At 52.3% G+C, this 12,546-nt stretch overlaps 1 protein-coding gene across 3 annotated transcripts in view; it reads left to right on the top strand.

The window, feature by feature from the left end:
• Positions 1-7,298, top strand: part of SHISAL1 (shisa like 1) — a 78,537-nt gene extending 71,239 nt beyond the window's left edge. For all 3 annotated transcript variants that reach the window (XM_070453485.1, XM_070453486.1, XM_070453483.1), the window contains exon 5: positions 1,448-7,298. In XM_070453485.1, the coding sequence (XP_070309586.1) occupies position 1,448 (1 nt within the window). In that variant the 3' untranslated portion in view covers positions 1,449-7,298. The remainder of the gene's footprint in view (positions 1-1,447) is intronic.
• Positions 7,299-12,546: the final 5,248 nt, after the last annotated feature.

The following is a 12,546-nucleotide window of genomic DNA, read 5'->3' as shown; positions in this document are numbered from 1 at the left end:
AAGTAATAGAGCTTCAACTTCAGTATCAGTCCTTCCAGTGAATATTCAGGGTTGATTTCCTTTAGGATGGACTGGTTTGATCTCCTTGCTGTCCAATCAGATGCACGTAGCAGAAACCCAGCTATAGTGGTGTGGCGGTAGACCGTCTGGGACTGTCACCAGAACCAGGTTTCTCCCTGCTTCCCTTCCCACTCCGCCCACATTAGTGAAGGTCTTTCATTCTTATGCTCTTCTCTGAATCCATGTTGCCTTCCCGATAGACTACAGCTTACATGGCATTGGCCAGAGTGGGTCATGTGACCACCCTGGTCTGCAAGGGAGTATGGGAAGGTGAATATTTGTGACTGGGTCATTGCTCCTATTCATGGATATAGAACTGGGGGTTTACTGTGTCTGCCACAGACGGAGTTTGTGTTTTTATTCCTCGTTATCCTTATTTGGAGGTGATCTCCATGAGAGGAAGGACGATGGCAATTCACCTCTGCCAGTCAAAGCTGTAAGTGCCCCCAGGGGCTGATGTTTACACTCCTGATCTTATCCCATGTGTACCAGTAGTGTTCTGGTTTCCTCTCCGTGGCTTTGTATGATACGGTTATATTCAGTGGTGTGACTCCAAGATTCGTAGTGTTTTCTTTTATTTTTATTATGGGTGTTATCGGGATCTGTTCTTAATATCTTCTATTTGTTATAACAAGGGTGACCATATGGGTTAATGTCCAAAGTAGAGTACTTTTGAGGGTGAAAGGGGAACAGTATTGAAAATTATAAGTATTAACTGGCTCTGTCGTAAGCCAAGACATTATGATAACCCTGGTAATCACTGAGGCAGAAAAACACTATTGGTTTTTGTAAGTTGATCTGATGTCTTACAGACTGAAAGTTTTATCTTTATATCTGCACCCTGTGTTCTAATAATTAGCTTGTTGATTCTCTTGGGTTTTTTATGTACATGATTTGCTGATAATGGTAATTAGGATTTTTCTCTTTCATTCTCTACCCTTTATGCTTTTTTCTTATCTTATTGCTTAGGCCAGAGGCTTCCCTGGTGACTCAGATGGTAAGAGTCTGCCTGCAGTGTGGGAGACCTGGGTTCAATTGCTAGATGGGGAAGATGCCCTGGAGAAGGAAATGGCAACCTACTCCAGTATCCTTGCCAGGAAAATTCCACGGACAGAGGAGCCTGGAGGCTACAGTCCATGGGGTCGCAAAGAGTCAGACACGACTGAGCAACTTCCCTCACTCAGAGGCAGTAGTGCTGTATGGAACCATAGTGATGGCAGACTTGCTTTCCTTGCTTCCAGCCTTAAAGTCAAACAATTCTGTGTCTAGGAGACAAAGATGGCATGTGTGCAGAGAAAAACCTGGCTTCTCCTGTCACTGAGGTCAGACAGAAATGTCCCCATGGAGCAGACACCATGTGATATTTTGTTCCCTTCTGCTTTCCTAGAAAACCCTTTTGCCGTGCCTCAGGATGGGGGAGGTGAGACCCAAAGCACCTGGCTCAGCCTCCAAGAAGAACAACTTCAAGACGCCAGGGAGAGCCAAGACGGCCGTGGCGGTGGTGGAGGAGAAAATGCTACCTGTGCCCGAACCCCCTTCCTTGGACTTCTGAGATTAGGAGCAAACAGCGGTGGGAGGCCAGCATGCAGGAAGGGGCTTCTGAGCCACCCGTCTGCGAGCAATAGTCCCACTTTGGGCTGGTGGCTTCTGAGAGGTGGCACCATTGCAGACTCAGGATGACCGACATGGCTGCTCAGGCCAGGTCAAGCAGAAGGATTCAGGCCTGTGCATCCTACCCGTGGTTCCCTTCCCCTGCTCCCTCCAGTAGTGGCCTGTGGGCCTATCCGTGTCAGAATTTTGAATGTGAGTGTGCGTGAGTGTGTGTGCGTGTGTATGATTAGGGGTGTCTTTTTGTTCGATCGGTTTTATCAGGGTCCCCCAAGTTCTCTGATGGACCTGGGTCCCCTTGTGGCGGGAGTCCCGGCCAGCTCCTGCTGGCAGCTGTGAGCCAGATGGAGTTGGCAAGCATCGGGTGCAGCCCCACTGGGCGTGCTGTGTGGCACATCCTCCTGGGGTGGTTGGGATGCAGAAATGCCAGTGGGGATGCGTTCATATGGAAGTTTTTCCCCGTCATGACAGTGATAATGAGAGACACATCTCAGGCCATCTACGGGGCAGGCAGTAGGTTGACTATCTTCACACACACCCACTCTCATTACTTGGGAAGTGAGTAGGATGAACGCCCTGCAGAAATGGCCTGGGTCTCACAGCCAGGAGGAGACCAGTGCTCAGCTTGACCTCAGAGGTCTAAGAACCCAAAGTCAAAGCTCCCCAGCCCAGGGCCCCCAGTACAGTCCCTGGAACATCTCCCCAGTGACTTGGTGGATGGGCCATTGTCCCAAGCTTTCCACCACTGCTGCCCCAGGACCCTCTTACGGCACATTCTGTTTAAGCACCTACTGTATACCAGGCCCCTTGCTGGGCAGCAATCTGGAAAGGAGATGAGTCAGAGAGGCCTCCTCCTTGCCCCCAGAAGGAAGAAACAGACACACAGATCTTTGCTGGACAGAGTGATGAGCACTCTGGAAACTGAGGAGGGAAAGTTCTAGAAGCCCTTCCCATTTAAGGCAAGACTTCCATGCAAACCTGGATGTTCATATTATCTGTCCACTGAGTTCACCATCACCGCCATCCACCCCACTGCCCCTGGGCGCACGCATAGAAGAGCATGATCTGGGAAATGATCACATAAATCCCTGAAGGCCACCCTGGCAGTGTAGACACCCTCATTCCACTGGTATTAGCGATGCCAGAATCTCCCCCAGCACCCAGCTGGGTGGGTCCCTGCTCCTCTGCCCAAGTACCTTTACTCAGCTAGACCCAGTGTCTCCAACGGACCCTCCATCCATCAGATGTGGCAGAGAGCAGGCAGCCTCGTGGTACTGGTGCCCTAGCTGGGGGAGAGGACAGGGGAAAAATGACCAGTGAATAGGAAGGTAGTAATAGCAGTGAGCCCTAAGCCAAGAATTCAATCAAAGCGGTGTTCATGAGGGTCCTGTTAAGTTTGACCAGTCTGGGAAGGCCTTGCTGAGCAGGTTCAGCCCAGACCTGAATGATAAGCAAGAGCCAGCCATGGACATTGAGGATAGAAGAACTTTCCAGGCAGAGGGCACAGCTAGTGCAAAGACCCCGAGGCAGCAATTGGCTTGATGATCTCAAGGAACCAAAAGAAAGTCAGGTTGGCAGGGATGCAGAAGAAAGGTGGAAAGAGAGGCAAGTGAGAGCCCAGACACTGTGGTTCACTGAGAGACACCTGAAGCTGGGCAGATATAACACCCACCCTCTGATAAAGCAGAAGGACATTTTAAGGGCATCAAGCATTCCGCATCCAGCCTGGCTCATCAACCCCATGGAGAAGGGATTCCTCCCATTCCATGAACTAGGATACCGAGACTCAGATGTGTCAGGTGACTGGCCCAAGGTCACAAGGGCAAGCTGAGGAAGACCCAGACCTATGGCTTGAGTCTGGTCTCCTCAGACAGTGCTGCCAGAGCCCAGGGATACCATTTGGCATAGGCCACGCTGGAGAATCTCTGTCTGGGGTCTTGCTTAGGGATCGGCACTGCTTCCTTCACCCTGGATGCTGAGTCATCCCTGGACCTGCCCCAGAGACTTGTCCAAGCGGAGCAGCTGTTGCCACAGAGGGTTGCTCAGCAGCCATTCGGCGCAGCTGGATCAGCCCACACCTGCATCCCATGGACAGAGCCCTGGGGGTCAGAGAAACCCCAGCCTGGGGGAGGGGGTCGGGCACAGGCCCAGACTCTGACATCAGCTCTGTAGGAAGATCAGGGTGACCTCGGGCAAGTCCCGTGCCTTCTCTACTGTCCCTTGCCCCATCTCTAAAAGGAAGGGGTTGGACCAGGTATTTAAGGGGCTTGCATCTCCAGCTTCCTGAGGTTCCAGATGCAGCTCGTGCAGCTGTTCACACGGAGACCCTTCCTCTGCCAAGAGGGAGCTGGTGGCCCTGCCTGCCTGCCACGAACGCTGGGCCCGGGCCACAGTCACGGAGACCAGCAAGGGCTACGGTCCCGATTGTGTCCCCCAGCCTGAGAACTTGCAGGACGCTGCTCCTGGCCCCACAGAGGTCTCTCCAGGAGGGACTGATGACCCCTTGGGTGTTTACAGTTGCAGCCGGTGAGGGATCAGAACACTCTGTTGTAAGCAGGTGGCCCCTCACCATGCAGCTCAGCAACCATCACAGACTTAGCAAAGCAACGGGGCAGCCTGGGATGCAGAGGACAGAGCGTGGGGACCCACAGCCCTGCCCCTTCTCCACTGGGTGGTCTTGGGCAAGTCACTTCACCTCTCTGAGGTTCACCTGTCCAGTGTGTGGGGTGGGGGCCGTGGCTGGAGTGATCAAGGGGTGAGGGCTGTGTGGGTGGTGTGAATGCCCATCTGAAAGGCAGGCATGCGGTTCAGTCCCTCCCAGTGTCCAGAGGTCCTCAAAGCCCCCAGGAGATGGGCCTGGCAAAAACCTGTCCCATCCTACCATGGCAGATAGATGTGCCAGTAAGTAGAAGACCCCTGAGATGATGCTCAGGGTAGTGACAGGTTCAAGTAGAGATTTACAGACTTAGTGTTTTTTAGTGACTCCCAAACCTGTTTTTTCAAGCTGCCTACTTTTACTTTTTACTGTGAGCTTCTGGCTATTACCACATACTTTGCAAAAATAACAACAATAATAATAATACTATGGAAAGAAAAGCAAAAAAGAAGAGAAAGAAGAATGGCAATATATCCACTGAGGAATCTGTCCTTAACCCCTTGTATTCATAAGGACTTTTTCCCACTGGGAACTGTGTGTTATCATGAGCAGTTTTATGCTTTCCTTCTTGTCTGTGTTCAGTGTAATTGTGCATTTTGGAATCTCTACGTAGAACCAATACCTGGTAGCATCTGTGGGTCTCTCTGCCCTTGCCTGAACCTCAGAGATCCCCCTGCAGCTCGAGGAGCAGCCTGCTATACAGGAGGGCCCGGGACTGCCAGATGCCAGCCCAACATCTGATGTTGACCGGGACCTATAGGAAACAGGCCTTAACTGAAAACACATACACACACACACACGTGCACACACACACACATGTGCACACACACGCACGCACACACACACATGTGCACACACACGTGCACACACACATGAATCTGCAGGTAGAGCCTGTCTCTCTGATGCTTTATAGTGAAATAGCAGGTAGGCAGCTAGTGTTCCTGGGGTGGTGGCATTTCCCTTCTTCATCCAAAACCTTCAGGCAAGTTCAGCCCCCGGGCTGGAAAGGACTTGGGGGTATCAGGGAAAACACGACCAAGAGTGGGGTTGGCAGTCTTCTTAAGAAAAGGTTCCTGGCTCCCTTGAGGCCATTCCACCGAGATTATGGGTGTGGCCAGAACTGGCACCATCTCCCCGCACCCAGCAGATGCCCAGACCCCTGCCCACACCAGGCTGGGGTCCCAGCCCTTGGCTATCTCTCCAGACCACAATCCCTGCTCAAGCCCTGTCTCCTGGCTCCTCTGACACCCCATTAGTGTGTCTACTGGAGGTCATGCCGTGAAAGAAGACAAGTTTCCCAGAGTCTCAGGCTTTTAAAAATTGCTTATTGGTTTATTTTCATTTCTTCAGCTTGGCTGATTGGCCCCCACCAATAGGAGGAGTCTTGCCCTAGGTGGTCCTGAGAGGTGAATTTGCAGATTCGGCAGTGACCCCAGTTGACCCTACAGCCTCAAGCAGAGATGCTGGCAGCGTTGCTTGTCAATGTTGCGGGGCAGCCGTGTCATTGCAGAGACATCTGGGTGGGCCCCCCTCTCTGCGGCAACTTTGGGGGATCCTTATCTTACTGCTCACCAGTACGCAGTAAGCGGGTAGTGTCTGCCTGTTCCCAGTGGCCTTCTGAAAGGTCGGCAGGGCAGCCACCCACCCAGCGACTGGATGACAGTCTGGTCACTGCCACCTGCAGCCCCAGAACTCACCACCAGGCTGGGGTGATGTCCTGTGCCCTCTGGAAAATCTATGCCACACCGTGTGACTGACTCCAAGCTCCCCAGCTCCTCTTGAGGGCATAAATGCAGCACCAGATGGTACTTAAGTGATCGTAGGCAGCTTAGGGGCCCGTGGCCTGAAAACTCAAGAGTTGAGTTAAGCAGTCAGGTGAGACCGAAGATTCTAGAAAATCCATTTTGCTCATACATGCATTCATTCATCTGTTCAACAAAAACTTACCCAGCCCCCTCTGGGAACAGTTCCTGCTGCAGATGGAGAAGTCGGGGGAACCCGCCGTGTCTGAGGGAGAGGCTAGGACCCCCTGTGAAATGACTTGCTGTGCCTGATGGTTAGGAATGCTCAAATCCACAGGGAGAATAAGTGACCTTGGAGGTGACATTGTTTCCCCCCCTTTGCCCCGCCCCCAAGCCTCCAGTCCAAGATGCCACCAGATAGTTGGTGCTAGATAGATGCTTGGTGAGTCAGCGGCTTTGACTGTCGGTTACACTGTACCTAAAACTCCTATCTTCCCATCAAAGCCCTGACCCATGTGCCCTTGACAGACGGAAATTCAGGGCTGCTGCGGTGCCCGCCTCCAGGGGGCCCCATTTCTATAGACAGCGCTGGGAACAGCCGCCCCTGGACTGGTGCAGTGAGCTGCCCTGTGAATTGCCCTAAACGGCTCTCTGAAATGTGCAGGATCCCATCGGAGCCAGAGAGCCCCCTGGAGGGTCCCCACGCGTGTGACCAAAGGTTGCAGATGCCGTGGCCCCTGCAGGAATCCGGCGTGGCCGCAACTGGACCCGAACTGGTGACCCCGAGAGCATCTCTTCTTGGAACCTCACCTCGGGTTCTCACCTCAGTTCCTTCCTGTCTCTTCCCATCTTCTGGGTTAAAGCTAGTGGGCTATGTCACGGTCAGCTAACCAGTTAGAGCCTAGGTGATGGGCAGTAACTAAGAGGGGACGGCGAGGGTGAGGGGCCCAGTGCCCCTGACCAGGCGGGACCCCCTAGCCCCCAGCCAGACAAGGGCACAGACAGACTGGTCTCTCTCTGTAAACCCCCGTTTCACGTGCACAGGCATGGGGTCTCTCTGAGAGCTGATAACCGGGAAAACCAAAAACCAATAATATTCCTAATAATAATAAAATATAATGTAATAACAATAATGTGTTTTTCACGGACCGCTGTTGCACTGCTTTTGTCTTTATATACTGTAGTTTTTATAAAGATGTCCTTAGGTTTTAATAAAGGAGTGTCACATCAACTCTTCCCTGTCCTGAAGTTTCGTGTTTCACCATGTCCCCTGGGGCAGCTGCGCTCACATCTGTTGTCAGGGAGGGTGGACCCCCAGGGCCTGGGGGGTCTCAGTTGAGGAGCTGCCCGGGGTGGCGTTACGGGCAGCCGGTCACACAGGGTCCCCCCAGAAAGCTTCAGAGGGCCCAGAGCCAAGGACAGATCGAGAGGGCAGATGATGACCGTCTCTCAGAAGGCAAGAACCAGCTGGGAAAGCGGACAGAGCCGCCCAGGGGCGCACTGGCGGGTGGCGGGCGGGTCAGTGACAGTTGCTGGGGACTCAGCGCCATCCCCACCCGTGCCTGTGGACGACGCAGGCAGAGGGCGGCTCTGCTGGTCAGCGGGTTTCCGGGCCCCACTCAGAAGAGAGCCCCCGACAGTGGGGCCACCCTCAGGCTGGTGGGTTCACGGTGGAGGACCAGCCTCCGTGCTCTAGCAGGGACAGACACGCTTACTGGGCAAATAGGGCTCTGTGCCTCCAATACAAGGGGGCCATGCTGGAGCCTCCTTCCCCCAGTCTTCAACCGCATCATTCCCGACTGGCCCAGAGCAGTTGCAGCCCTCTGGCCGGGTCCAACTCAGCTCGGGAGTTTCTGGCTCAGGTGCTAGACAAGCTCTCCTGCCAGCCCACCCGACTTGAGCCCCACTCCAAGGTCCAGACTCTCAGCATACACCCTCCTCCTCCCCAAACCTCCCCCCGCACCCCCACCCAGCTCCCTGGCTAGAGCAGACAAAAGGACCAGGCGAAGGTTGGGGGATGGACTGGGTTGACGTCACTGTTTTGCTGCTTCAGGCACATCTTTGGGGCACATTGGGGATCTTTGGAGATGCTGTGGGGAGGGTCTTTCATGCCCCTGTTTTCAGGCAAGGAGGGCCAGGCCTGGATGCAGCCTCATGCCCACACATATGCACACTCACACACACACACACCCCTCCCTGCCTTGGTGCTGGGGAGGGGACAGAACAGCCTTTTGAATAAAGATTCTGCTGGAAAGCTGCCTTCTGTCTCCCAGTGGTCCCTTCCCCCATATCAGGGTCAGCTCCGGCCCCAGCTGCCGACAGGGGTGCCAACGTGAGAAAGTACAGTGGTAGCTCCAGAGGCCTCAGGATCTCAGGTGCCCAGTTGAATGTCTCAAACTTGATCCCATGGGCAGCGGGGAGCTGTGGTCAGGCCGGGGGCACAGGAGAGGCAAGATCAATCTGTCCTGGGGGACAGTGGGGTCTGGGCATGGAAACGATGCTCTCCGGCAGGACGTCACAGGCTGGAGGCTGTCAGCGACGACGGTGGAGAGGCTGAGCAGTGCTGGGTCCCGCCCCGCTTCTCTGTACCCCCTTCCTCTCCTGCTCGGCCCCTGGGCCCCTGGGCACAGCCGACCGGCGCTTCCTTAGCGAGGAAGAAGAGCCCGCGGTCCATACTGGACAGACACGACTTCCTCCCCGAGAGAGATGTCTGCAGGAAGTAGGGCCACCTGCCTCCACCCTGGGAGCAGGCCAAGGGGTCCTGGCGGGGCGACTGTCCTCACGCCACCTCGGCCCCGAGCCTCCACAAAACGAAGCAGCCAGGCTCTGTCCACGCTGAGTCCTATCTCAAGATCCCATCCCCGTTGCCTGTGACAACACCCCCTTCAATCTCGTATTGGGGTTTCCCCCTCTGCTGGGTCAGTACCGCAAGCATTCAAATAGGCCTTTGTTTCACCCATCTGAAAGGCACACCCCACCATGCACCTCCAGTGATCAGACTGCGCCCCAACCCCCTGCCCAGCCCGTGAGAGCAGCTGGAAGCTGTAGGCCACATGTACTTTTTAAAGCTATCTGAGGGCCCTAGAGAGCTGACAAGGTAGCAGAGAATTTTGACTTCAAGATCTGAAAGAAAACAAGCTCAGAAAGAGGAGGTGGCTTGGGTTGATTTTTCCCTGGGAACTTACTGATTCTGAAAGGGGCTGAGAGGATGGGCCAGGCTGGGGGGAGGCCTGGGAGTCCAGGACCGCGGGAGGGAGGGATATGCAGCCCCCCGTTACTGATGGGGACTCCGAAGACTGCACCAGGAGAATAAGGATGAGGCCCTGCAGCTCAGTTCTGCTTCCCCTGGGGGCCCAGAGACACCCAAATCCTGAAATCACTTTAAGGGGATCCCAGATTGCTAGCACGCCCACGTAACTGATAGCAGTGAACACCGATCTTCCCCCAGAGGGATTTCATCCTCCCAGGCTTCGAAATATTTCTGCAAACCATTTATCAAGTCTCTACACCCTCAGAGGTAGCCAGGCACAGGATGCAGCAATATGCATAAGAAACAGCAGAAACAGATCACAGGAGAGGCCCGCTGAGGCTCCAAAACAACTGCACTTAATAAGCTCAAGATGACAACCCACTGCAGTGTTCTTGCCTGGAGAATCCCATGGACAGAGGAGCCTGGTGGCCTCAGTCCATGGGGTTGCAAAGAGTCGGACATGACTCAGCGACTAAACAACAACAATAAAATACTCAAACCACATAAAATTATGTCTAAAAATTGAAAACCAGATGCATAAATATATAAATATTTTATATCATACCATTTTTATATTATAAAAATATTATATAGGAAGTTTTTAAAAGAGCTGGTTAGAAATCGTAGAAGTAAAAGATCTGAAATTAAGATCTCAGTAAATGGGTTTAATTTACTGAAGCTTCAATACTTTGACCACCTGATGAGAAGAGCTGACTCACTGGAAAAGACCCTGTTGCTGGGAAAGATAGAAAGCAGGAGGAGAAGAGGATGACAGAGGATGAGATGGTTGGATGGCATCACCGACTCAAACATGAGTTTGAGTAAACTCCGGGAGATGGTGAAGGACAGGGAAGCCTGGTGCACTGCAGTCCGTGGGGTCACAGAGAGTCGGACACAAGTGAGCAACTGAACAACGAGAAAATGGGTTTAAAGACAAACACGGCAAGAATGCCTGCTCTCACCACTGTTTGTCAGGATAGAGCCCAACGTTCCAGTCAGTGCAACAAAGGCAAGAAATGGAAATAAAAGTCATGCAGATGAAACAGGAAGGGTTAAACCTGTCTCTGTTTGCAGAGATGTGATTGTCTATCCAAAAAAAAAAAAAAGCCAAGGAAGCTACAAAAGGGATTCTAGAGCCAATAAGTGAGTTTATAAGATCACAGATGAACACACAAAAATCAATTGTATGTCTAGGTACTAGTAATGACCATATGAGTAATAAAATTATTATAATACCATTTACAATTTCTTTAAAAAATTGAAGTGTAGAAACTTTGCTGGCGGTCCTGTGGTTAAGATTTCGCCTTTCAGCGCAGGGGGTGCGGGTTCGATCCCTGGTCAGGGAGCTAGGATCCCAGGGCTCCTGATGGAGAAACCAAAAGGTAAAACAGAAGCAATATTATAACAAATTCAATCAAGGCTTTAGGGACTTCCCTGCTGGTCCCTGGTTAAGAATCCATTTGCAATGCAGGGGACATGGGTTCGATCCCTGGTTGGGGAACTAAAATCCGACATGACGTTGGAGCAGCTAAGCCTAAGGTCTGCAACTCCTGAGCCAGTACACTCTGGAGCCCACAGGCCATGACTGGAGAGACTCCGCGTCACAACTACTGAGCCAGCACACTCCGGAGTCCACGGGCCATGACCGGAGAGACTCCGTGTCACAACTACTGAGCCAGCACACTCCGGAGTCCACGGGCCATGACCGGAGAGACTCCGCGTCACAACTACTGAGCCAGCACACTCCGGAGTCCACGGGCCGTGACTGGAGAGACACCGCGTCACAACTACTGAGCCAGCACACTCCGGAGTCCACGGGCCATGACCGGAGAGACTCCGTGTCACAACTACTGAGCCAGCACACTCCGGAGTCCACGGGCCGTGACTGGAGAGACACCGCGTCACAACTACTGAGCCAGCACACTCCGGAGTCCGCGGGCCGTGACCGGAGAGACTCCGCGTCACAACTACTGAGCCAGCACACTCCGGAGTCCACGGGCCATGACTGGAGAGACTCCGTGTCACAACTACTGAGCCAGCACACTCCGGAGCCCACGGGCCATGACTGGAGAGACTCCGCGTCACAACTACTGAGCCAGCACACTCCGGAGTCCGCGGGCCATGACTGGAGAGACTCCGCGTCACAACTACTGAGCCAGCACACTCCGGAGTCCGCGGGCCATGACTGGAGAGACTCCGCGTCACAACTACTGAGCCAGCACACTCCGGAGTCCGCGGGCCATGACTGGAGAGACTCCGCGTCACAACTACTGCAGCCCACACACCACAACTAGAGCATCTGCACACCACAATGGCAACTTAGACCTGACACAGCCAAATAAACAAATAAAAACTCCCGACTATAAAAAACTTCAAGAATTAAAGTGTAAATCTAAGAAAATACGTACAGGACTTTTACACTAAGACTATAAACTGCTGCTGATCAAAGATCTAAATAAATGAGAAAATGCACCTTGTTGAAGGACTGGAAGGCTCAAGGTGGTAGAGATGTCAGTTCTTCCAAAACCGATATATAAAGTAAAAAGTTACTATATATGCATAATTAAGCAAGTTTCAACCGACCTCAAAGAGCATTTTTTGACTACAATGCCATTAAGATAAAACTCTAAGAAGAAAAGTAGTAACTAGAGAATTCCCACTTGTTTGGAAAACAAATAGCCTAAGGTCAAAGAAGAAATCATAATTGAAATTAGAAATATTTGAGCATGAAAGAAATGATACCTATTAAAACTTGTGAGTGAAAGCCACTTAGTTGTGTCCTACTCTTTGCAACCGCCTGGACTATACCGTCCATGGAATTCTCCAGGCCAGAATATTGGAGTGGGTAGCCTTTTCCTTCTCCAGGGGATCTTCCCAACCCAGGAAATGAACTGGGGTCTCCTGCATTGCAGGCAGATTCTTTGCCAGCTGAGCTACCAGGAAAGCCCTTTAAAACTTGTAGGATACAGTTAAGTTAGTCCTTAAAGGGAAATTTAAGCTAAAGAGCGTATATTGATAAAAAATAAAAAAATTCAAAAGAGTTCTAAATAAATGAAGAGACATAATGTGTTCATGGATTGGATGACATTCTCCCCAAATTGATTTACAAGTTTTGCTGTTCAGTCACTAAGTCAAGTCTGACTCTTTGCTACCCCATGAACTGAAGCAGGCCAGGCTTCCCTGTCCTTCACTATCTCCCGGAGTTTGCTCAGAGTCATGTCCACTGAGTC

The sequence above is a fragment of the Odocoileus virginianus genome, chromosome 23 (genome assembly GCF_023699985.2).
Source record: "Odocoileus virginianus isolate 20LAN1187 ecotype Illinois chromosome 23, Ovbor_1.2, whole genome shotgun sequence".
In the NCBI taxonomy this organism is placed as follows: Eukaryota; Metazoa; Chordata; class Mammalia; order Artiodactyla; family Cervidae; genus Odocoileus; species Odocoileus virginianus.
The sequence above is the reverse complement of the archived record's forward strand: the minus strand, read 5'-3'. Positions and strand labels throughout refer to the sequence as shown.